At 43.1% G+C, this 25,860-nt stretch overlaps 1 protein-coding gene across 2 annotated transcripts in view; it reads right to left on the bottom strand.

Moving 5' to 3' along the window:
• The window catches only part of CCDC149 (coiled-coil domain containing 149), a 106,512-nt gene that overhangs the window by 55,771 nt on the left and 24,881 nt on the right, over positions 1 to 25,860 (bottom strand). For both annotated transcript variants that reach the window (XM_044225870.1, XM_044225871.1), the window contains exons 2-3: positions 17,557 to 17,718; positions 15,329 to 15,367 (exon numbers count right to left, since the gene is read on the bottom strand). In XM_044225870.1, the coding sequence (XP_044081805.1) occupies positions 15,329 to 15,367; positions 17,557 to 17,718 (201 nt within the window). The remainder of the gene's footprint in view (positions 1 to 15,328; positions 15,368 to 17,556; positions 17,719 to 25,860) is intronic.

The raw sequence follows: 25,860 nt of genomic DNA, 5'->3' as shown, positions 1-25,860 counted from the left end.
TGCCACTCCAAAATATTCCACTTTGCCATGAGGATATTTTGAGTTGCAGGCAATTGCGAATCAACAGATACAAAGAGTTCCCTTCCCTCCTCCCCATTTCTACCTAAAAGCAGGGCATAAATTTCCCTTTGTGAAGCTGTCCCAACCTCTTTCGTACCAGAAAGAAGTAAGCAGCCCATCACCAGAGAACCATTCAGGGTACCCCAAGATCTGCATTATATAAGACTTACTAAAATAACCCTTAGCTCCCATTAACTTCCTATACATTTTCCAGTCACTTTCTCATAGCTGATCATCCCTTGAAGCCCAAATGCCCTTTCTTTTATTAAAAGCCCCCTGAGCCAACCACTTCTTTGAGTTTCACTTCTTCTTTGAACTCCCATATGTATAAAATAGCCATAAAATTGTATACTCTCCCTTCTGTCTTTTGTTAGTTAAATTTGCAGGCCCCCATGTACTGAACCTAAGAGTATAGAGTGAAAAAAAAAACCCACACAAAATAAAAGAAAGTAATGAAAAGCTTAAGATTAACCATCCATCCTTGCACTAGCCCAGACACGGGCAAGAGCAGAAAAAGGAGTGGGCCATATATTTCCACCTGAGTCCTTAAATAACTCAGACCAGTGACTAGGCATCAGGGGCAATATTCCAGGGGCAATCCCCCATGTCATCCTGAATCTCTGTAATTTATTAGACACATATCATTGCAGGGACCTAGCCATGGAAAACTTAGTCTTCATCACAATGTAAAAATGATGTACACCAGAAAGTCCTGGTGACATAAAAGTACTGACATAAAAGTACTTATCAAATTGCTGACATAGGAGGAGTCAAGATGGCGGAGAAGTAGCAGGACTTTTAAAAGTCTGTTCCGCTGAAGGACATCGCTTTGGAGGCTAAACCGGGGCGAAGCCCACACGGGGTCGGCGTGACCTCAGGTCCCGCGGGGTCACAGAAGGATCGGGGGTGTCTGAGTGTCGCAGAGCTTGCGGATGTTGGAACGGGAAAGCCGGCTGCAGAGACAGAGCCGACAGTAAGCTCGCAGCTCAGAGTTGCCTTGAACCGGTTGCAAGCTCGGTGAGCTCGGAGCGCGGCCGGAGGTTAGGCAGACGCGAGTTACTGGGAGCTGTTCGCTGAGGGCGCACTGGGGAGCGGGGCCCTGGGCTCTCGGCTCCTCCGGGCCGGAGACCAGGAGGCCGCCATTTGTATTCCCGTCCTCCGGAACTCTACGGAAAGCGCTCAGGGAACAAAAGCTCCTGAAAGCAAACCCTAACGGATTACTCAGCCCGGCCCCTAATAAGGGCGGTGTAATTCCGCCTGGGGCAAAGACACTTGAGAATCACTACAACAGGCCCCTCCCCCAGAAGATCAACAAGAAATCCAGGCAAGAGTTCACCTACCAAGGAGTGCAGTTTCAATACCAAGGAGAGAGCAGCAGAATTCCAGAGGAGGAGAAAACAAATCACGGAACTCATGGCTTTCTGCCTGTGATTTTTTAGTCTTGCAGTTAATTTAATTTTTTTCTTTTTCATTTTTTTTTCTCTTCTTCTGCTAAAATTTTTTATAACTTTTACCCTTTTCTTTTTTAATGTTTTTTAACTAGATTATCTAATATATATATTTTTTCTTTTTTATACTTTTCTTTATTCATTTTCTTTTTTTTCTTTATTTTTGAACCTCTTTTTATCCCCAAATCAGAAGAGATCCTAATCTCTTCAATCTTTTTTTTTCTTAATTCTTTTTAAAATTCTTGATTGAATTTTTAATTCAATCTCTTTTTTTTTAATTCTTTTTTTCTTTCTTTCTTTTTGAACCTCTTTTTATCCCCAAATCAGAAGAGATCCCAATCAGAAGAGATTGGGAGATCCCAATCAAAGGAGATCCCAATCAGAGGAGGTTTCTCCCCCCTCACGATTTGGGATCTCTTCTGATTTGGTTAAAGCATATTTTCCTGGGATTGTTGCCACCCTTTTAGTATTTTACTTGCTCCTTCATATACTCTTAGCTGGACAAAATGACAAGGCGGAAAAATTCACAACAAAAAAAAGAACAAGAGGCAGTACCAAAGGCTAGGGACCTAATCAATACAGACATTGGTAATATGTCAGATCTAGAGTTCAAAATGACAATTCTCAAGGTTATAGCCGGGCTTGAAAAAGGCATGAAGATATTAGAGAAACCCTCTCCAGAGATATAAAAGCCCTTTCTGGAGAAATAAAAGAACTAAAATCTAACCAAGTTGAAATCAAAAAAGCTATTAATGAAGTTCAATCAAAAATGGAGGCTCTCACTGCTAGGATAAATGAGGCAGAAGAAAGAATTAGCGATATAGAAGACCAAATGACAGAGAATAAAGAAGCTGAGCAAAAGAGGGACAAACAGCTACTAGACCATGAGGGGAGAATTCGAGAGATAAGTGACACCATAAGACGAAACAACATTAGAATAATTGGGATTCCAGAAGAAGAAGAAAGAGAGAGGGGAGCAGAAGGTATACTGGAGAGAATTATTGGGGAGAATTTCCCCAATATGGCAAAGGGAACGAGCATCAAAATTCAGGAGGTTCAGAGAATGCCCCTCAAAATCAATAAGAATAGGCCCACACCCCATCACCTAATAGTAAAATTTACAAGCCTTAGTGACAAAGAGAAAATCCTGAAAGCAGCCCGGGAAAAGAAGTCTGTAACATACAATGGTAAAAGTATTAGATTGGCAGCTGACTTATCCACAGAGACCTGGAAGGCCAGAAAGAGCTGGCATGATATTTTCAGAGCACTAAACGAGAAAAACATGCAGCCAAGAATACTATATCCAGCTAGGCTATCATTGAAAATAGAAGGAGAGATTAAAAGCTTCCAGGACAAACAAAAACTGAAAGAATTTGCAAACACCAAACCAGCTCTACAGGAAATACTGAAAGGGGTCCTCTAAGCAAAGAGAGAGCCTACAAGTGGTAGATCAGAAAGGAACAGAGACAATATACAGTAACAGTCACCTTACAGGCAATACAATGGCACTAAAATCATATCTCTCAATAGTTACCCTGAATGTTAATGGGCTAAATGCCCCAATCAAAAGACACAGGGTATCAGAATGGATAAAAAAACAAAACCCATCTATATGTTGCCTCCAAGAAACTCATTTTAAACCCGAAGACACCTCCAGACTTAAAGTGAGGGGGTGGAAAAGAATTTACCATGCTAATGGACATCAGAAAAAAGCAGGAGTGGCAATCCTTATATCAGATCAATTAGATTTTAAGCCAAAAACTATAATAAGAGATGAGGAAGGACACTATATCATACTCAAAGGGTCTGTCCAACAAGAAGATCTAACAATTTTAAATATCTATGCCCCCAACGTGGGCGCAGCAAACTATATAAACCAATTAATAACAAAATCAAAGAAACACATCAACAATAATACAATAATAGTAGGGGACTTTAACACTCCCCTTACTGAAATGGACAGATCATCCAAGCAAAAGATCAACAGGGAAATAAAGGCCTTAAATGATACACTGGATGAGATGGACATCACAGATATATTCAGAACATTTCATCCCAAAGCAACAGAATACACATTCTTCTCTAGTGCACATGGAACATTCTCCAGAATAGATCACATCCTCGGTCCTAAATCAGGACTCAACCAGTATCAAAAGATTGGGATCATTCCCTGCATATTTTCAGACCACAATGCTCTGAAGCTAGAACTCAACCACAAGAGGAAGTTTGGAAAGAACACAAATACATGGAGACTAAACAGCATCCTTCTAAAGAATGAATGGGTCAACCGGAAATTAAAGAAGAATTGAAAAAAATCATGGAAACAAATGATAATGAAAATACAACGGTTCAAAATCTGTGGGACACAACAAAGGCAGTCCTGAGAGGAAAATATATAGCGGTACAAGCTTTTCTCAAGAAACAAGAAAGGTCTCAGGTACACAACCTAACCCTACACCTAAAGGAGCTGGAGAAAGAACAAGAAAGAAACCCTAAGCCCAGCAGGAGAAGAGAAATCATAAAGATCAGAGCAGAAATCAATGAAATAGAAACCAAAAAAACAATAGAACAAATCAACCAAACTAGGAGCTGGTTCTTTGAAAGAATTAATAAAATTGATAAACCCTTGGCCAGACTTATCAAAAAGAAAAGAGAAAGGACCCAAATAAATAAAATCATGAATGAAAGAGGAGAGATCACAACTAACACCAAAGAAATACAAACTATTATAAGAACATACTATGTGCAACTCTACGCCAACAAATTTGACAATCTGGAAGAAATGGATGCATTCCTAGAAACATATAAACTACCAAAATTGAACCAGGAAGAAATAGAAAGCCTGAACAGACCCATAACCAGTAAGGAGATTGAAACAGTCATTAAAAATCTCCAAACAAACAAAAGCCCAGGGCCAGACGGCTTCCCGGGGGAATTCTACCAAACATTTAAAGAAGAACTAATTCCTATTCTCCTGAAACTGTTCCAAAAAATAGAAATGGAAGGAAAACTCCCAAACTCATTTTATGAGGCCAGCATCACCTTGATCCCAAAACCAGACAAGGATCCCATCAAAAAAGAGAGCTATAGACCAATATCCTTGATGAACACAGATGCAAAAATTCTCACCAAAATACTAGCCAATAGGATTCAACAGTACATTAAAAGGATTATTCACCACGACCAAGTGGGATTTATCCCAGGGCTGCAAGGTTGGTTCAACATCCGCAAATCAGTCAATGTGATACAACACATCAAGAAAAGAAAGAACAAGAACCATATGATACTCTCAATAGATGCTGAAAAAGCATTTGACAAAGTACAGCATCCCTTCCTGATCAAAACCCTTCAAAGTGTAGGGATAGAGGGCACATACCTCAATATCATCAAAGCCATCTATGAAAAACCCACTGCAAATATCATTCTCAATGGAGAAAAACTGAAAGCTTTTCCCCTAAGGTCAGGAACACGGCAGGGATGTCCATGATCACCACTGCTATTCAACATAGTACTAGAAGTCCTAGCCTCAGCAATCAGACAACAAAAGGAAATTAAAGGCATCCAAATCGGCAAAGAAGAAGTCAAATTATCACTCTTCGCAGATGATATGATACTCTATGTGGAAAACCCAAAAGACTCCACTCCAAAACTGCTAGAACTTATACAGGAATTCAGTAAAGTGTCAGGATATAAGATCAATGCACAGAAATCAGTTTCATTTCTCTACACCAACAACAAGACAGAAGAAAGAGAAATTAAGGAGTCAATCCCATTTACAATTGCACCCCAAACCATAAGATACCTAGGAATAAACCTAACCAAAGAGGCTAAGAATCTATACTCAGAAAACTATAAAGTACTCATGAAAGAAATTGAGGAAGACACAACGAAATGGAAAAATGTTCCATGCTCCTGGATTGGAAGAATAAATATTGTGAAAATGTCTATGCTACCTAAAGCAATCTACACATTTAATGCAATTCCTATCAAAGTACCATCCATCTTTTTCAAAGAAATGGAACAAATAATTTTAAAATTTATATGGAACCAGAAAAGACCTCGAATAGCCAAAGGGATATTGAAAAACAAAGCCAAAGTTGGTGGCATCACAATTCCGGACTTCAAGCTCTATTACAAAGCTGTCATCATCCAGACAGCATGGTACTGGCACAAAAACAGACACATAGACCAATGGAACAGAATAGAGAGCCCAGAAATAGACCCTCAACTCTATGGTCAACTAATCTTCGACAAAGCAGGAAAGAATGTCCAATGGAAAAAAGACAGCCTCTTCAATAAATGGTGTTGGGAAAATTGGACAGCCATGTGCAGAAAAATGAAATTGGACCATTTCCTTACACCACACACAAAAATAGATTCAAAATGGATTAAGGACCTCTATGTGAGAAAGGAATCCATCAAAATCCTTGAGGAGAACACAGGCAGCAACCTCTTCGACCTCAGCCGCAGCAACATCTTCCTAGGAACATCGCCAAAGGCAAGGGAAGCAAGGGCAAAAATGAACTTTTGGGATTTCATCAAAATCAAAAGCTTTTGCACAGCAAAGGAAACAGTTAACAAAACCAAAAGACAACTGACAGAATGGGAGAAGATATTTGCAAACGACATATCAGATAAAGGACTAGTGTCCAAAATCTATAAAGAACTTAACAAACTCAACACCCAAAGAACAAATAATCCAATCAAGAAATGGGCAGAGGACATGAACAGACGTTTCTGCAAAGAAGACATCCAGATGGCCAACAGACACATGAAAAAGTGCTCCATATCACTCGGCATCAGGGAAATACAAATCAAAACCACAATGAGATATCACCTCACACCAGTCAGAATGGCTAAAATCAACAAGTCAGGAAATGACAGATGCTGGCGAGGATGCGGAGAAAGGGGAACCCTCCTACACTGTTGGTGGGAATGCAAGCTGGTGCAACCACTCTGGAAAACAGCATGGAGGTTCCTCAAAATGTTGAAAATAGAACTGCCCTATGACCCAGCAATTGCACTACTGGGTATTTACCCTAAAGATACAAACGTAGTGATCCAAAGGGGCACGTGCACCCGAATGTTTATAGCAGCAATGTCCACAATAGCCAAACTATGGAAAGAACCTAGATGTCCATCAACAGATGAATGGATCAAGAAGATGTGGTATATATACACAATGGAATACTATGTAGCCATCAAAAGAAACGAAATCTTGCCATTTGCGACAACATGGATGGAACTAGAGCGTATCATGCTTAGCGAAATAAGTCAAGCGGAGAAAGACAAATATCATATGATCTCCCTGATATGAGGGAGTGGTGATGCAACATGGGGGCTTAAGTGGGTAGGAGAAGAATCCATGAAACAAGATGGGATAGGGAGGGAGACAAACCATAAGTGACTCTTAATCTCACGAAACAAACTGTGGGTTGCTGGGGGGAGGGGGTTGGGAGAAGGGGGGTAGGGTTATGGACATTGGGGAGGGTATGTGCTTTTGGGTAAATTGGAAGGGGAGATGAACCATGAGAGACTATGGACTCTGAAAAACAATCTGAGGGGTTTGCAGTGGCGGGGGGGTGGGAGGTTTGGGTACCAGGTGGTGGGTATTATAGAGGGCACAGCTTGCATGGAGCACTGGGTGTGGTAAAAAAATAATGAATACTGTTTTTCTGAAAATAAATAAATTGGAAAAAAAAAAAAAGAAAACATATAAACAAATTGCTGACATAAAAGTACTTAACAAAAGTGGGAGGGGAAAAAGTTAAGTAAGAGCCAGAGAGACAGGTAAAACCATGACCTATGCACTTCCTCGAGAACAGTAAGGAAAAGAGAGGGTGAGCGGGAATGAAACAGAGACCAGACTCAGAAACCAAGCTGCTGCATGAAGTGTCAAAAAGTTTGATGTTGTGTTGGGGCACCTGAGTGGCTCATTTGGTTAAGCATCTGCCTTTAGCACAGGCTTGATCCCAGAGTCCTGGGATCTGGAGCAGGGAGTCTGCTTCTCCCTCTTCCTCTGCCCCTTCCCACCGCTTGTACTCGCTCTCTCTCTCTCTCTCTCTCTCTATCTGATATAAATAAATAAATAAATAAAGTCTTTTTTAAAAGAAGTTTGATGCTGTGGACTCCTTAAAGCCATACCTTTGAGAGGGCAGAATACTAGATTAAACAAGGATATGTTTTTAAAAATGTCTGATGAAACATCAAGTATGCTTGAGCAGTATGATTGATAGCAAATTTAATTGCAATTTTGACTCTGCTGCTTTGGTCTATGGTGAGTCCTGTGTTAATAGTAATAGATGGAGACTTGCTTTGCTGAGCAAGGGCTCCCTATTCATAGCAACTGTCAAAGTGATGACCTCTGCTACAGTGACAGTTTTCCTATTTACACAGAAACAACCACCCAGAGCTCCTGCCATACATATGCTTTGGCTGTGCAAGGAGCCCTTGGCAGACTCCTCCCACCTCATAATGTGCTTGCGAATGAATGCATTTCCAGGCCCATAGGCAAGCACACACCCAAAGGTTTGGAAGGTTGCTGTGGACATGAATGTTTGCTTCATCTTGGCCATTATGATTCTGCATTGGCCTACTATCAATTTCTCTAGATTCCTCGAGCCTAAACATCCCTATCTATAAATTGGGGGTGGGGGTGGGGGCACTTTCACCTTCATCTCAAACTCCCTACAAAGATCCACAGAGCTGATAGCAAGACTCTCCCTCTAGTACTCAGAATGAAATTACAGTCACTTCATTCGGGAGGGCTCCGGCAAGCCGGGCCTGGTTTTCTTCCCCATTTCCCTGGTGGAACAGGAAAGTTGCACTGTTCAAAGAGTCGTGAAAAGAAACATCTCAAAGCACTTGAGATCTTTGAAGGAAGTTTTAGGTTGTGAGCGTCAAATCCAAGATACACAGAGCCGCTCTGATTTACAGTCCCTGGGGGACAAAAATAAGAGTAACCAAAAAGACTTTCATACTGAAAAGTAAAAGGCTCCTTCCCATTCCACAAAGGGCCAACCCATGCTCTGTTTTCTCCGGGCTCTCACTCTGGCGCACGATACCATCTAAATAAGCCGTCACTCTTTAAGGGAAGAAAGCAAAGGCTCCCTCTTAAACCTGGAGGAATACCTCCCGTGATATGTCAGCTTGAAATCAAAACGGGAGAAGACAAAGATGCATTTGATTATTTATTCAAGGAGGAGTTGGAATGGGGAGAATGTGCTGCCATGACCCCAAAGAATCCCATGTTCTAAGAAGATTAACCCAAGATAATTCAAATTCCCTTTGTCTCCTTTGGAGGAACTGCTTGTTTAACAAAAGAAAAATACTGAAAGGGTTGTTTGAGATCTTGTGGTGATCTCTCTCTGCAGTGGAAAGAAGTGCTCTGTGTATAGTCAAGAAGACGTTTTCATTTCAATATCCCAGGAGAAGTTATTAGTGCATTGCTGTTGTCACGATTTCTTCACAGTTTCCTTAACGCATGATTTGTCATTGGAAATTGAGTTGTTTTCAAAGAGATTCTAGGTTCTAAAAGAAAGCCTCGACAACAATATTTCTAGAACTATAATCATGAAAGTTCTGGTCTGTCCTCTGAGGAGGAGACAAAAGAGGCAAGAAGATATTTATGACCAGACCGTTAGTTGCCATGAGAAAGAACACTGGCTTTACCAGGTACAGATTCCTAGCTGTTTCTGCCTTCTCCACCACTTCTAAGCACATCAAAGCACTTCCTCTCTGGACTTCCAAAATGGGTTAAGTTAAATGTTGACTAGGCTTCCTCCCCACTCAGACTAAGAGTCGAATATAGAACAAAACCTGAACGAGAACAAGGAACTACAAGTTAGCAGATCTGGATTTTAGTTCTGCTCCATGAACTGGCTGTGTGACCTTGGGCAAGTCAGGGGAAAAACAGAAACCAGGCAACATTCATTGAGCAAGTCCCAGGCAATGAGCGTGATGAACACTATCATACCAGTTCCTCAGAGGAGCTTTATGAATGCGTCTCATGGTTACGTTCACATAGGAGGAATGTGAACCTAAGAAAGAGTAGACACCTTGCCAGAGATCACCCACCAGCAGGTGGAAGGGTGAAATTCACATCGGTAGGATCGGATGCCAAACCTGGGTTCTTTCGGCCTGCTGTGAGCCGCGACACTGCCTTGTGACTTTGTGCAAGACCTAACTTGCCAGTGTGACATGGGGAGACAGCTGGGAGGTCACATACATACATGCATGCATATATGGTCTCAGAAAAGCACAAAGCACTACCGAGGCTGAAGATGCGGTATTGCTTCTACCTACATTTGAGAAGAACCTTCAACTACATTTGTGTTCAGCTCAAGGTGCTATGACAAAATACCATAGTCTGGGGGGCTTATAAACCCCAGAAGACTACTATTCAGAGTTCTCCAGGCTGACAGTCTGTGACCAGGGAGCCAGTGTGGTCAGACTCTAGTGAGGACCTCTTCGGTTGTGACTTCTTGGGCCCCGTCTCCGGGGGCGGAGAGCAGAGCAGAGAAAGCGAGCTTTCTCATGACTTCTGCAAGAGCACTAATCCTGCTCATGTCAGCTCCACTTCAATGACCTCTTCTCATTCTAATACCTTTCAGAGGCCCGACCTTCTAATACCATCACACTGGGGGAGCATAGTTTCAATATATGAATGTTGGGAGACACAGACATCCTGCCCATAACAATGATCATAGTACTCCCTTCCTCTGAGTGCAGACACGAACAGGGAAGACTGCAGTAGAGACCACAGAAATTCCACCTTCCCAATCAAGAAGCGAGGCTGATGGGCAATGAAATGGCTCTGTGTGGAAGACAGAAGTAGAGATCACAGAAATTCCACCTTCCCAATCAAGAAGCGAGGCTGATGGGCAATGAAATGGCTCTGTGTGGCATCTCCTTTTCTAATATGTGGATCTTTGGACCTCCATGTCCCATCTGTTAACATGACAGCTCGCTCTTGTTCCAGTGCTTTCTGCTTAAGTAAGTGCACCTGCTTTTTAGCTGGAGGGGTAAATATTTTACCCACTGTCTTGCCTTCATGATAAACATGTAACTTAATAAAGGAGACACCAGGTCAGAATGCATGCTTTTACCCCGTTCCTGCTAGACGAAAAAGTGAAGAAAATAATTTTGCCTCTCCCTTCCAGTCCTGTCACATGTGTGTCAAAGCTGTCTGCTTCTGGCTAAATACGAAGTCTCATTGCAGCCAGGACCGAAATACTTACTGGTGCATTTTCGTCTCCACACCGAGCTAAGGAAGAAGGCATCTTAACACTCACTGCCGAAAAACCAGTCACATGTTTCTATAAATTAACTAAAAGTAAATAAAATTTTAAAAATGTATTTTGAATGGATAAAATTCTTTATATGTCCAAATCCTGGAACTATTTCTCCCCACTATTTATCAAGACATCTCTTCCATCACTAAGGCAGAATTCTCTCCCTTGCTTTGGGAGAGAATTTGTATTTCTCTCTCCATAGCATCAATGTCCATTACATCTGATTTATTTTAATTATGTTGTTTATTGTTTGTTCATAGCATCTCTACTAGAATTAAAGTGATTATATTATTTATCATCTAAACCAAGAGGCTCTGGAGAGTGAAAAGGAGCCCTAATACAAATAATGCCAGGACAAAATGGAGATGTTCCTGGGGAAACAAAGGTGCAGTCACCCTAACTACAATGCAAGTTCCAGAAGCTCGGGGATTTGGATCTGATTTTTCTCAGACCTGTGTCCCCACTGTCTAAATTAGCACAAGACCCCCATGAGAAGCTCCATAAATAGGTATTGAGTCAATGTGGCTAAGAGCATGAGCTCTAAGTGGACGGCAGGGGTTCATACTCTGGCTCCAACACCAATGAATTACGTCATTTCCCTGCGGTAATTTCCTTGACCGCCATATGCTTCAATTTCCTCATCTGTCAGATGGCGACACTAATGAGAGCACCCACCTCACATGGCTGGGTGAGAACTAAATGAGCTCATCCATAGCACAATGCCGAGCACAGGGTCTGTACACGGCTAGAGCGGGCACTCCAAAAGTTTGGCTGCCATCATTACTCTTGGTCGTGTGAAGAAGGCATGTGGAGCAGACAGTTATGTCTGCCTACCCACCACCCCCTAACAGGACAACGGTAGAAGCCTTCTTGTGTCTATAGAATGCTTGGCTGTGCCTGGCCAACCCTGAGATGGGCCCCTGGCTTGAGCCTGGCCTAGAGGAGCTCCCGCTTGGGACCGAGGAGCAACTTTTTTCTAGAGATCAAAGATGTGGGGTCACATTTCCCATTCTACAGAGAAAGCAGGTTCACAGAAAGAAACAGTGGCTGCTAAGCGCAGAAGAGGGAGCTGGGGTAGCCAAAGCCCCGGCTGCATTTCTGCCTCCCTGCTCTCTGCTCAAATAACCCTCTGAAGTCCTATGAGCCAGGAAACCCCTCTTGGACCCCAGCTACTTTAACCTGCCAAATGGAAACAAAAGGGTCATGACAAGGGCCATGGTGGGCAGATTCAACACACTCTTATATCACTGATAAAAAAAAAATTTAAGGGGGATTAGGTGGAGAAGGAAAGGATAAAAAATATTTATTGGTGTTCACCCTTTGCCAGGCACCATGGGGAGGACTCTGCTGGCACCACTATGTGGTAGGTACCATATTTATTCCCATTTTATGGATGAGACTGCTAAGACTCAGACACTTCCCAAGGCCACACAGTTATTTACAGTGTCACTGCCGGCTTCCTAGCAGCCCTTCTATCCTCGGTGATTAATCAAAGCCAGTGAACACATGGCACTCTCCTGGTGAATGTCAGTAGACCAGGAATGGGAGCATGTCCTACACTAACCCAATTAGAATGGAGAAAAGCACTTCCATTCCATGGCTGGGGTTTTGCCTCTCCTGCTTAGGGGAATTGGCCTTAGAAGAAAGTGAAGTTCTTTATTCTAAGTAAAGAAGAAGAAAGAGAAAATTCAAGAGTTCTCTATCTCTTCAAGAGAAAGCTGGTGTTGAAATTGACACAGTGGTAGAGTGGTCAGATAAAATATGGGATGCCCTATTCAACTTGAATTATAGATAAATAATGAATAATGTGTTGGCATACATTTGTCCCAAATATTGCATGGGTCATACTTTGTCTTTTTCTTTTCTTTTCTTTTTCTTAAGTAGACTCCATGTCCCACGTAGAGCCTAACAAGGGGCTTGAACTCAGGACCCTGAGATCATGATCTGAGCTGAGATCAAAAGGTAGATGTTTAACTAACTGAGCCACCCAGGTAGCCCAAGGGCCATACTTTTATCCTAAAAACGTTTTAGTTGTCTATCTGAAACCCGAATTTCCCAACTGTCCTGTATTTTTTTTTTTTTAAGATTTATTTATTTATTTGAGAGAGCCAGAGAGCCTGTGCATGCTCATAAGGGCAGGGACTCAGCGTGGAGCCAAAACACCAGCCTCCATCTCCTGGCTTGAGATCATGACCTGAGTCGACTCCTGAGTTAGATGCCTGACTGACTCTGCCCCCACCCTGGCACCCCCTAGGGGTCCTGTGTTTTATTTGCTAAGTGTGGCACAGTGGAGAGAAGGAGTACACATAATGGAGAAGTAGGATGTTCTACCTTTGAACTTCTGGTTTTGCAAAGTCATTGATATCCTTCTTGTTTAAACACTTCAGAATTTCGGTTGCCGGCACCCCAACCCATCCTATCTCATGCAGCAAGTCAGAGGTTCCAAACCAGGCAGGAAGGATATAGCACCAAAATCACACCACTGTACAAATCCCAAAGGAACAGAAATTGAATGCTATATTAAAATCTAAAAAGCCATCGCTGAGGACACAGTACTTGCTTTTTCAGAGCTATATGAATGCAGCTTGACAGACTCACTAGAATTCTTCAGATTCTCCTTGGTCAATGTAAATTTTTTATTATAAAGTCATGGGACGTGAATTCACTTAAACTGTAAAACCCCTTCATGAATACTAACAAACTTGAAAATTTCAACAAGGATGACTGTTCCTAGCCACCAAAACCCACAAAAACATCTAGTGATTCCAGATTAAGGACAACTTTTAGACATTCATGATAAAATTACACCCTTGTAATTTTGTTGAAAAAAATCAGGTCTATAGCAAAATCTGACTTCAGATCAAACCTGGAGTGGTACAAAACAATCAAATAAAATAGAAAGAGAGTATAGGAAAGAGTAGAACTAAATAACCAAAGGGGTAACCGAAGGAAGGAGTTGCGTTGCTGTTTAAGGGTGAAAGTCCTGTGTGTGTGTGTGTGTGTGTGTGTGTGTGTGTGTGTGGCATACTATTTACTCAGCATCAAAAATCTCAAGGAAATGGACCCAACAAGTTTACATGTGATGTCAAATATATAGTCAATGAACAAAAACAGGATGTTGAGTTAACCATTACAGCTATGAAGAAACAAAGCAATTCCTGTATCTTCATTTCCTAGTTTTGAAGACCTGCTCTGAGGCAGGGGCTTCTCCATAACGAGGAACACAGAGCATTAACATCACCATCATCTGGGCTCGCTTCAACCCCATAAAAAGCTGTATTTCAGGGCATGTCAGTAGAGAACAATTATCAAGTTGAGGGAAGGTCTGACAGCAATACCTTTGGAAAACAACAACAGAAATATGTATGTATGTATCTATGTATGCAACTGGATTAAAAGAAATATGATTTATGATATTCCTGGACATAATGTTATAGAAATCTTAACTGTCCCCAAATTAATCTACAAATTTAACAAAGCCCCAATCAAAATACCAATAGGTTGGTTCATTTGTTTTGGTGGAATGAGAGGAAGGATTGATAAAATGTTTGTAAGTTTTATCTGGAAAAAGTAACAAATAGGAAACACATGAATACCAAGAGCAAAGGGAAGGCGACTAGCCCAAACAGATGCCACAAGTATTACAAAGCCAAAACCAATAGAATAATGTGGTACAACACCAGGACTACACAGGAAGCTCCATGGAACAAAACAGGAAGTTCAGAAACAGATCTACAAATACATAAGATTTGTTCAATGACACAAATTAAGTATCTGAAATCTGTGGAGGAAAATGGATTCACCTATAAATGATGTGGGCTATCATTTAGTAGAAAAGAACATATGAGTTTTGCTGGTAAGATGGTTTTAGTATATGTGTTGCCGAAGAGAGCATGAGGTAAGATGGTTTTATTTATTTTTTATTTATTTTTTTAAAAAGATTTTATTTATTTATTTGACAGACAGAGATCACAAGTAGGCAGAGAGGCAGGCAGAGAGAGAGAGAGAAGAGGAAGCAGGCTCCCTGCCCAGCAGAGAGCCTGACATGGGACTCGATCCCAGGACCCTGAGATCATGACCTGAGCCGAAGGCAGAGGCTTAACCCACTGAGCCACCCAGGCGCCCAGTAAGATAGTTTTAAAAGCCTGAAATGGTAGAGGCTGAATGGGAGAACAGAATCCATCCGTGAACAGTATGCTAAAGAGTGACAGCCCTGAGCTCTCAGCTCATGGCTCCTGACAGGATTCCCAACAAGAAAGGGAATGCTGTCAACTGGGATGCCCTCTAACCCCTTGTTAGACCTCACTGGGTTTCCTTCTACACCATCACTCCCACAACCGCCAACCCCTCTTCTCGGTGGGCATTTCTCTACTACCTGTTCCCCACTCTGTAACACAAAAGGATTCTGGGAAGTTAAGAGAAGTTCTCTATACATTCTGGATTCCCTGACACCCCTGACACCCCAGTCATTGTACGGCATCTGTATGAACAATCCAAGAGTTACCAAACTTCAGGAATAAGGCTTACCTGTTTCCTCTTTTCAGGGGGAAGTGACGGATCTCCATCCTACAAAGAAAGAAATGTTACACTTTACTTAAAAAAAAAAAAAAAGAAAAAGTGTGCTTAGATTCAGGGAACTGAACAAAACTCCAAACTAAATTCAGACCCTCCCACTCCTTCCCCCTGCAATCAATAGTGTGCTGAACCAAATTCAAATATATTTTTTTAAGATTTTTTTTTTAATTTGAGGGAGAGAAATACTGAGAGAAAGAGCATGAGCAGGGAGAAGAGGGAGAAGTAGGCTCCCCACTGAGCCAGGAACCCAACATGGGGCTCGATCCCAGAACCCTGAAATCATGACCCGAGCTGACGGCAGATGCTTAACCAACTAAGCCACCCAGGCATCCCTCACATATGCTTTTTTAAAAATTAAGTATAAACTGAACCAGTTATTTTGGAAAAACCTCTAGGAAATCAGTTCCAATTAGGACCAAACCTAGATACTTTCTAAAACCATATGAATCAAGTAAATACATGAAAAACTGAATTTATCTTTGAGCAGAGCCAAAACTGAGATAGTATTTCATTTGGTTTGAGTCCAATCCCTCTTTTAAATGTTAGATCCAAAGGAATAGTAGTGGATGCACACATGCTTGAGTTTTCTCCATGGGCAGAACAAGTTGGGAGTTGGCATACGGTAGGGAAGAGGGGATAGGATATGGTCAAGATAAAAGAGAATTAACTGAGAACTTGCAGTCTTCCCAGACTCTCTGTCTTAAAGGATTCATTTTCCCCTCCCCCACCCCTTTGGTGCCACCTGGAAATAAAAAGAACTCAGGGGACGCATAAATGCTCAGTAAACAAGTACTCTTGTCTCCCATGCTGCCTGAATATAAGTCAACATTATGTGGAAACTTCCTATTCTATTTCTGCTTCAGGAGAGTTCAATGACCCCAGCTTAGATGGCTAAATGTTAGCCATCAGGTCAGCACTCAAAAACAGAGATCGTAACATTGTGAGGAAAAAAAAGTGGAATGCATCTAGTTCTCTACCATTGGTACCCTCCATCTCAGTTTAATCTGCAGCCTTAAAAATCTTGCCACGTAAAAAAACCCAGAGTGACTCTAAATGCCCAGCATAAGGGAAAGGTAAAAGAAATTATGGAAATCTTACTATGCAACTGTTTTTAAAAAGGAGTTAAATTTGTTCGTATGGCCTAGAGAAATGACCAAAGGACTGAGTGAAAAGCAAGTGCTGGAACTATGTTTACACAGTGGGGATGAGCAGAACTCTGCAATGATGGAAACGCTCAGTATCTCACCGTCCGCACACAGTGGCCATCATGGAACTCTTCTACATCCACATCATCCCACATGGTATCTGGCAGGGATTGGGCCCATGAAATGTGCCGAGACTGAAGAACGGCGTTTCAATTTCACTGAATTCTAATTAATTTGAAATGGGATTTTAAATAATCACATGTGGCTAGCAGCTTTTGGATTGGTGCAGATTTGTAATACGAATCCTCTTTAAACAGGGGTGCTGGGCGCCTGGGTGGCTGAGTGGGTTAAGCCTCTGTCTTCGGCTCAGGTCATGATCTCAAAGTTCTGGGATCGAGTCCCACATCGGGCTCTCTGCTCGGCAGGGAGCCTGCTTCCTCCTCTTTCTCTCTCTCTGTGCCTACTTGTGATCTCTCTCTGTCATAAATAAAATCTTAAAAAAAAATAAAATAAAATAAACAGGGGTGCTTGGGTGGCTCAGTGGGTAGAGCAAGCAACCTTTGATCGCCACGTGGTGAGTTCTGGTCTCAACTACCCTGAGTGTAGAGATTACTTAAAAAAAAAGAAAAGAAGAAAAGAAAGGTAAAAAGAAAAAGAAACAACAAAAAGTAATAAAAATGATTAAAAAAAACAACAACAATGAAAAGCCCCATACAATTAAACTAAGAAGGAGGCAGGTACAAACACATTTGTATGAGTTTTCACAGATGCCAGAGGAGGCAGTCCGGAAGCACACAGGCCTGCTAGCGACTGGGGCTGGGTTGTGGCAGAAACAGGGGTGACAACTTTCACTTCTTCATTTTTCCATGTTGGAACTGTTTGAATGTGAGCCTCCCCCCACTTTTTTTTTTTTTTTTTAAAGAACTGGTGTGTTAAAATCGTCACTTTTTTTTTTCTTTTAAAATTTTAATTCCAGCGTAACCCACTTTCTATCTTAATGAGGGCGCAAGAACGTCGCCGCGACGTAAGACATACAATCAGCTCCCGGTACTTCTTCTTCAGGGACTGATGGCGCTCCCGAAGCTGATTGGCCATGAGTTTGTACTGGTCCCTTTCTTGCTGGCATGTGTCCAGCTCCTTGGAGAGGATCAGCAGGGCTTCCTTTTTACTCTCCAGCTTTCTTTTACACACCAGGTACTGCAAAACAAAAACAAAAACAAAATATCCTACCAGCTGGTCAAAAACGTCAATAAACCTCCGTTTAACACACCCCCTGTTTCATGCTTTCTGCACGGTTGGTTTTGTTTTGTGGAGTTTTTTGTTTTTAAAGAACATATACCCAGAGAGGTCAGTCAGTAAATGATGTATGCAGTAGGTATACAATATGCAGTCTGCCATGGTACCTGACCTACGCCCCTCACGACAGAACCAAAACCCTGGATGTTCATGAACTTTAGCAAACTGGGATAAACAGATAAAATACTTTAGCCAACATATAAGTAAAAAAGCAAATTTTTAACAATGACATGGATAGATAGTTGGACCCAAATTTTGTTTTAAAAAATAAATTTAGGTAAGATTATATAAAATTTTATTAAAATTCAATGAAATGATAGACACAGAAAGATAATTCAATACAAATTTTGTAAAAACATTAGTAACAACTCTTGGCCATGTGTTTTTTTATAATTTTATTCTTTGTGCTTTTCTGTGTCTTCTAAATTTTCTAGAAGAAACCCATATGGCTCTACTATAATAAGTATATACAAAAAGTGCTATTAGAAATAACTTAATTGAACTATAAATCACTGCAGAAGATTTCCCTTGTCCATTCACCCCAGCAGACATTTTCTTACCTGAGAATGTCTGTTTACTAACTCCACCAAGATGTGTACAACTTCTGTAACTCCAATGCAGGCACCCACCACCCAGGCACCAAATGAGCTAAGTATTTTAGCCACACTTCGATTACCCCCAAACAGTTGGGTGTACCTAGCTGGAACTCTTCCTCAGGGGGACAGGATTTCTTCATCCCACCTTCTCTCCATCAGCCCATCCCCATCCTGACCATGAACCACCCTTACCTGATAATCAGCCACCACACGGGCCAGTGTGAGCCTGACTGGGACTCTTTACTTTCATTGGATATACTGCACGGCCTGGCGTTATTCACGTATGTGAAATGTGGCATTAAATACCTTTTGAATTTGCCCCGTAAAAGACCAAATCCAGAGCATTCATGAAAACAATTTATAGTTTCATTATACACCCTGACATGAGCACTTTGTCATTACGGACGCTCGCACAAAGCAGAGAGAGAATCAGCGCTCCCATACCATTGGAGTCAATGCTCTTTTATGGACAAAAAGCATTACTCATATATAGTGCTTGCTTGGAACTGACTTTGTTAAGTTCAATTTCAAATAAATGAAAGGGGAAAAAGAGAGTTTTGTGCATTAGCACAATTTTTTTTTCCTAAAAAAAAAAAAAAAAGTAATTGCTTAGCTTCAAAAACAAAGGGGAAAGAAAAACCATTCTGAGACGGATTTGAGTTCTAAGAGAGGACACTTCCACCTTGGGTGAATCTTATTCCTGGCAGTAATGAGGTTGGAATCCTGCCTTAAAACGTCCTGGATTTTTAAGACTTTGACATCGTCTTCATGGAGGCAAAATGGTTCTGTTGCCACTGTGATTTCTCAGGAGTAAAATCCCCAACGAGTGAATATCAGAGGAGAGTGGCTCAAAACCTAAACTGCAATGTCCTAAGGGAGGTATTGAGATTTCACAGGGAAAAAATCCTGTTTACACACAATTTAATAGATCTGCCCTTGCGCCTTTGGTTCTTTGCCCGGGATCAGCAAGCCTCAGTTGTCAGGGCTGTTCGTATTGGTGGCACAAAAACGGCCACCTTTGTCCCTTCACTTGATCAGATTCAACTCTGAGACCCCAAAGACACTGTCTTCCACCTTCGGGGAAGAAAATTCCAATTGCGTGGAGACATTGTGAGGTGCTGTAGGCAAGATTAGCCGTAACATCGGTCTCGGGAAGTGGTAAGGGCCACCTCTTACCGGCAAAGTGGAAATTCAGGTTCCCCGACCTTGAACTGCTGACTATTAGGATCCAAGAGAGAAGCAGTTTCTCTCCCAAGGCCGGGTTCAGATAGGGCCTTGGAAGCCGTGAAGGGCTGTAATAGGACTCCCTTCCCTTGAGTCCAGAGTACCTGGCAGGAAACAGGCACAGAGGCCTCTGTGAAGACAGTGACCTGGGAGTTGCTGAGGGGCATCCCTGCAGCTCGAGTTCCTTCAAGGCATGAAAAACAGGACCGTTATACCTGCCCCGAAGGGTCAGAAAGCAACACATTCCATACAGAACCTAGAGCCACAGCAGCAAAAGGGTGGTCTTTCGGAAGCCGCTGCTCGACAGCGCTTATTGCTTTCTTCTGCGGACTCCGGTCTAGAGCAGCAAACGGCAACAACTGCCCTCCGTGCCGTTTATTTTTATCAAGAGAACAAATCTCAGGCTGGAACCTCTTTTCTGAAGCAGCTCAAAGTGGTGCTGCCCCGAAGACGGGACAGCTTCCCCGGAGTCCCCCAACCCCTGGTGTGGCAGAATCAAGAAGGAAGAAGGCGAGAGAACACTGCGCTACGTCCCCCGCCCCACCGCAGGCCAGGGGTGCTGGTGAAACTGCGGATGCCCGGCCCCAGCTCAGAGCCACGGAGTTGGAATCTCTGGTACCGGCTCAGGCTCAGGAATCTGCATCGTTAGCCCACAGCACAGGGACTCTCACTCCGGCTACAGTTTGAAAACCCAGGCTCTAGAGGCCTCCTGCTTCATACTGTGTCCAGAGTTAGCACGCTAACTGCAATAGTTCGAGAGGCCAGCAGTGGCCCGCGGGTCCAAGGGCGAGGCACGGTCTCAGAACCGTTCTGTGCCATTTTTTGTAGCCCAGAGGGGGACCAAAGTACAAGCAAGCAAGGGCTCTGTTTCCTGCACCTGGCCAGAGAGCTTATGTCTGTTATCAAAGTAACAACAGAAAACTCGGGGGGGCGGGGGGCGCGGAGAAGCGATATTGGGAAATGGGAAGGAATTTCTCGCACTCATTCTAAAATGGTTATAGTTTGGTCCCTGTGGTGGAAGCTGTTAAAATGACCCATTTCCTAGCCCTCCAATTGGAAACAAAACAACGAAAAAACTGCAAGGGAAGGAAAAGGTCCTGAAGAGCCTCTTGTTGGCAGCTTCTTAACAACGGGCAAGTGCGCGGATCCAGCCCCAGCCTTGGGCAGGACCAAAACCTGAACAGGAAGTCGGACCAACCAAGTTACTGTGCTTGAGACATTTCAGCTCCTAAAGGAGGCCGGGGTAAGTGTAGAGGATGGAGGAGGTGGACAACAGAGAATCAGCAGGCAGGGCCAGGAGTCCTCCGTCTGGAAGTGGGTCTCGCCTAGAACTAATCATGAACTGTGGGGGCCCTGGGAGAACCACAGAACAGAACACACACACCCCGCCTAGAAGATGAGAGGGGCAACCACGGTGCCCTGGAACTTGAGGAACCCATGATTTTACCCCCATTATCCAATATCATTGGGGGTAAAGGGTGTCCAGGAAAACGTGGGGGCAGGGAGGGATGGGGCTCCAGTCCGGGAGGTGGGACTCACTTCAAGCGCCCAGAAATTGCTTCCTCTGCCTTATCTAGGACAGAGCTGGCTCAGTGGTTTCCAAAGATCACCCGTGACCGTGGCAGTTTCAGAATCTCTATATAGCAAGGGTTATCAGATGCCCACTAGCTGCCGTGGGTGCTGGGCGGAGGCTATGACTGCAATAACAATTTACGGCAGAATGAGAAAAGGCTAATGCCTGTGTGGTTAACATGAGCATCTCTCTCTAATATTTCCAGCTCTCCTTTCCTTCCAGGCCCATGGCAGGACTGTCCCTTCCTGTGCTTTGGAGTAAGGTAGAGCCATGTAACTTGCTTTATCCCATAAAATGGGCCTCTCAGGGACATGAGGTTGTCCCAGGGTGAAAGCACTTGAGAGTCTAGGTGAGAATCGCCGATCCTTCTCCTCACCGGCTGCAATGGGTGTGGAACCAGGTACGGCCCTGAGGACGAAATGGTCTTGACTGTGGTGTCAATATAGCAGATGACTTGCCCTGGAGAGTCCGCGGGGTCCACAGAGACCCTGACATGATCCAGAAGTAAAATTCTGTAGTGTTAAGGAGATTTGAGAGAGGTGTTTGTTACCAGGGCCTAACTTAGCCCATCCTAACTCATGGAGTCGAATCAGAGAATGAGCATAGGGAGACCGGTGAAGAGGATATTTGCCCCTGGTCTGTGCTTCTGTTGAACCACCACAAAGATGAAGATCCATCACTGCGAACCAAAAACACAGTTTCTGTGACAGATGCTCTCCGTGTGTGGGTGCCTTCAGTCCTCACAGCAACACCGTGAAGTCACTCTGACCTCCTCATGTATAATGTGGAAGGGCTTATGTAATGTGCTGAGGGGAAAACAGAGTCAGAACTTGAACCCAGATCTCTGTAAAACCAACCCCTAGAAGCCCCAGTGCCTTAAAAACTAAGCATTCCGTGAAAAAGAAAGGAAGGAAGGAAAGAAAAACACCAGAAAATAGTTTCTTCCTACATTGAGTTGGTACTCCCAGCACAAGGGAGCTACGGAAGGGCGGTTTTGAGTTTGGCTAGTTTTTAGACCTGGAACAAATGAGTGAAACCTTTATCTCTTCACCCACTCCCCTCCACTTCTTGGGGGCCTGCCTCTCCTTTCCTCAGATGAAGCCTGAAGGAAGATGGGAAAAAACAAAAGGACTCTACAAGCATCTCTCCCCTGTGCTCCTTGAGAGGGAGCCAAGTGGAAGCGATAAGGTTACTATCCACTTATAAGAAATGGGATAAACTACAGGGCGTCAGAAAAGAACCAGAGGACTATTTCCTCCAAAGCAGCCAGGCTAGAACAGTTTTCTGTAAGCTGTAGCTGGTCTCAGCCACCCATTCAATAAATATTTTCTAGGTGCCTTCTTTGTGTGAGGCACAGAGCCAAACACCGTTCCCCCGAAGGGATAAATGGTCCTGTTGATTTTGAAAATGAAAAACATGATACCTGGATAACAAACCTTATTTCCACAATCCCTTACGGGTTTTTCTGAATCTCCCTGGTGTTCTGAAGACTGAAAACATGTTCACATCCCATTAGTGACCTCAGTGATGTGAGGGCGTTTATGGTCTTTATGCCACTAACTGTGAATCTTTAGATATTTGCTGAAGACAAATGAATGTGTTTGATTATTGACTAAGCCACCGCCCTAGAGTCTGCTGGGGCCAATACATAATATTCTGTATGCTTATGGCAATTCCTCTCAGAGTCCAATAACTCCTGCTTCTGAAACGACTTTGGGGCCCAAGGATTTTGGGTAGGGAACCTGACTTTTTCTTGAAAGTCTTCCTCACCAATCCCTAGGTAGTCTCGATGACAAGGGTGTGATTAACACCCCGTCTTTCTCAAACAGGAATTGTCCCAAACCTAAGCGTTTATTAGATTCTGACTTCCTTGTGTAGACCAGGAAAAACTAAAAGTACATTACATGCAGTAACCCTTCAAGCTGCTGTAATGCTGTGGGTCTATCCCCATAGCCCATTTTTTTTCCTTTCGAATTAGCATCGAATGCTAATAACGCTCATAAACGCAAATAAAGCTCACAGATAACCCACATGACTTGCCCAAAACCGCAAAGAACAATGTTCCTGGCTACTGGATATTTTCTAACAGTGTTTTCCAAGTCGTGGGTCGTGACACCTTCATCTGGGTACCGAGATCAATTCACTTGCAACCCCTCATTTTCTTTAAAAAAAAAAAAAAAAAAAAGATGCAGCATAGAACAGAAGATAGCACCCATGCAGTTTCACCAGACTTCTCCTTTAGAACATGGATGTAGGAATAAACACACACACACCCCTGTGGATTGTCACACACTTATTGTGGACCGTCATCTATAGACCTGTTCTCTACTATTCTGTAGGAAGCCACTCCATGCATTTACTCATTCACTGGACAAATACGGAATGAAGCTCCCCAAGGGAGACAAGAGTGGGAGTGAGGGGGTGGGTTCACAGGCAGGGGAGGAAACCTACACGGAGGACTCGGTGCTTGGTGAGTTTTCAGAGATGGGGGCCATTATGTAATGCAGATAATTAGGGCTTTGGGATGAAGGCACAACCCTGATTAGTTCAGACCTGCTCTGCCTACCTCACTGAGCTCCAAAAGGAAGATGCTGTGCGAAATTTGACTTTATATGCTTTTTCAAAATTAGAAGTATTATTCTTCTTACATTTAAAGCAAACAAAACACTTTTGCAGACACTCCCTCATTGGATGGTCCACACTATATGACAAGTGGGACAAAAACTGTTTCTCCCATTTGACAAAGTAGCTGAGATTATCTTTCCCAGAGTCACATACCTAACTAACTACTGTCAGCTCAAACCAGGACTCATTTTTTAAAAAGATTTTATTTGTTTATTTGCGAGAGAGATAGAGAGAGAGAGCATGAGCAATTGTGCAGGCAGAGGGAGAGGGAGGCACAGATTCCCCGCTTTGCGGGGAGCCCGATGTGAGGCTTGGTCCCAGGATCCTGGGATCATGACCTGAGCTGAAAGCAGACACTTAACCAACTGAGCCACTCAGGTGTCCCCTCAAATCACGACTCTCAATTACAAATCCCAGGCTCTTTTAGTATTTGATATTGGTACCAATCACATTGAGTAGCAGGTCCACATATTACCGTTCTCGGGTCTAAACACATTCAGAACAAGACACTCAGAGATCACTGTGCACTGAGCAGCACACTTTACGCACAGTATGTTGAGGCCCCGTTTGGAAGACAGGCAGCTCTCCTGGGGCCTTTTCAAACACATTCCCTGGGGAAGGGCTGAGGCGTAAGAGGACACCCAGCCATCTGCTCAGGTGTCAGCCAACTCCGTCCCGAAGAGTTCTGGCTGCCTGCGTGCTGATGACCACACAGGGCTCAACACCAAGCGAATCACAGGTGTGAGACACTTAGTTTTTCAAAGGGCACTTGCACATAGTTATACTGGTTGTGATTCAGGCCCCGGGGTCTCTTTTCTTGGCTAACCCAAATCCTCCCCCTACCTCAGCCAGGGTTTTTGTTCATTCTGATGGCCTTTCCATCATTTCTGTGCCAATTTTACCTAAATTGGTGTCACCCGCTCAGACTCTCACCTGTACTCACTCTCATCTCTAACTTGACGCTTCCATTGGAACATATGAGGGGCAGCTTGGTCTATGACCACATCGAGCCCACTCCAACCTCAGGGCCTTTGCATTGCTGTTCCTTCTACTTGGCCCATTCTGCATGGCCCGTTCCCAGTTTTCCTTCAGATATCTGTTGTAATGTCTCCTTCTCAGGAAGCTTGTCCCTGTCTGTCACCACTCAGAATCTCAATCTTTTCATACTGTATTACTTTCCTTCATTGTACTTGTTACTTGACCTTGAGCTATACAACTCACTATTGGTTTATTTTCAACCTCTCTCTTTCCAGATGCCTGGCACTAAAAACAATGCAGGGTACCTACCTGAGGCTCAATACATACATATAATGAATGAGACAATGGCATACATTTATCTTACCTTGACATCCTGTGACACATGTAGTTTTGTTCCCTTCTGACAGAGTCTCAAACTCACAAGTGGTAAAGACCTCAGGAATCCTCTAAGGCAGGCCTCTAATTGCACAGATGAGGAAGCTGGGACTCAGCATGATACACTGGGCTTACACAAGGTTGGCTAGTGGGATCCAGAGTCAAAACCCAAGCTGAGGGTTCCTCTCAGTCCAGTGCATTTCTCTCCACCCCCCAAATCAAGGTACACATGCCTAGCAAGACATGAATGCCTATAAACGTAGAACGGTGCCTGGTCCTTTTTTATAGCAATAAAAATTATTAATATAACACAAGAGATAATAATAGATGATAATGTGACCTGACCATCATTCATTAATCATTACTAACTACAGCATGCTAAATGCTATAGAGAGGTACACACGGAGCTCCCAGAAACACAGGGAAAGACAGTTTGAATGATGGTTGACAGATCAGGTTGGACTGTGAGATCTGATCAGCTGCCTTACCTCCAGCCAGAAGGAGTGCAATGCCTGCATTTGGATCTTGGCTTGACCACTCACTGGTTACGTGATCAATTACTCAGCCCCTCCATGCCTCAGTTTCTCTGTTTGTTAAATGGGTATAATCATAGTATCTTTCATAGGGCTCATGTGAGAATTAAAGCAATTAGTATGTATAACATACTTAAAA

Source organism: Neovison vison, chromosome 11, assembly GCF_020171115.1.
Source record: "Neovison vison isolate M4711 chromosome 11, ASM_NN_V1, whole genome shotgun sequence".
In the NCBI taxonomy this organism is placed as follows: Eukaryota; Metazoa; Chordata; class Mammalia; order Carnivora; family Mustelidae; genus Neogale; species Neogale vison.
The sequence above is the reverse complement of the archived record's forward strand: the minus strand, read 5'-3'. Positions and strand labels throughout refer to the sequence as shown.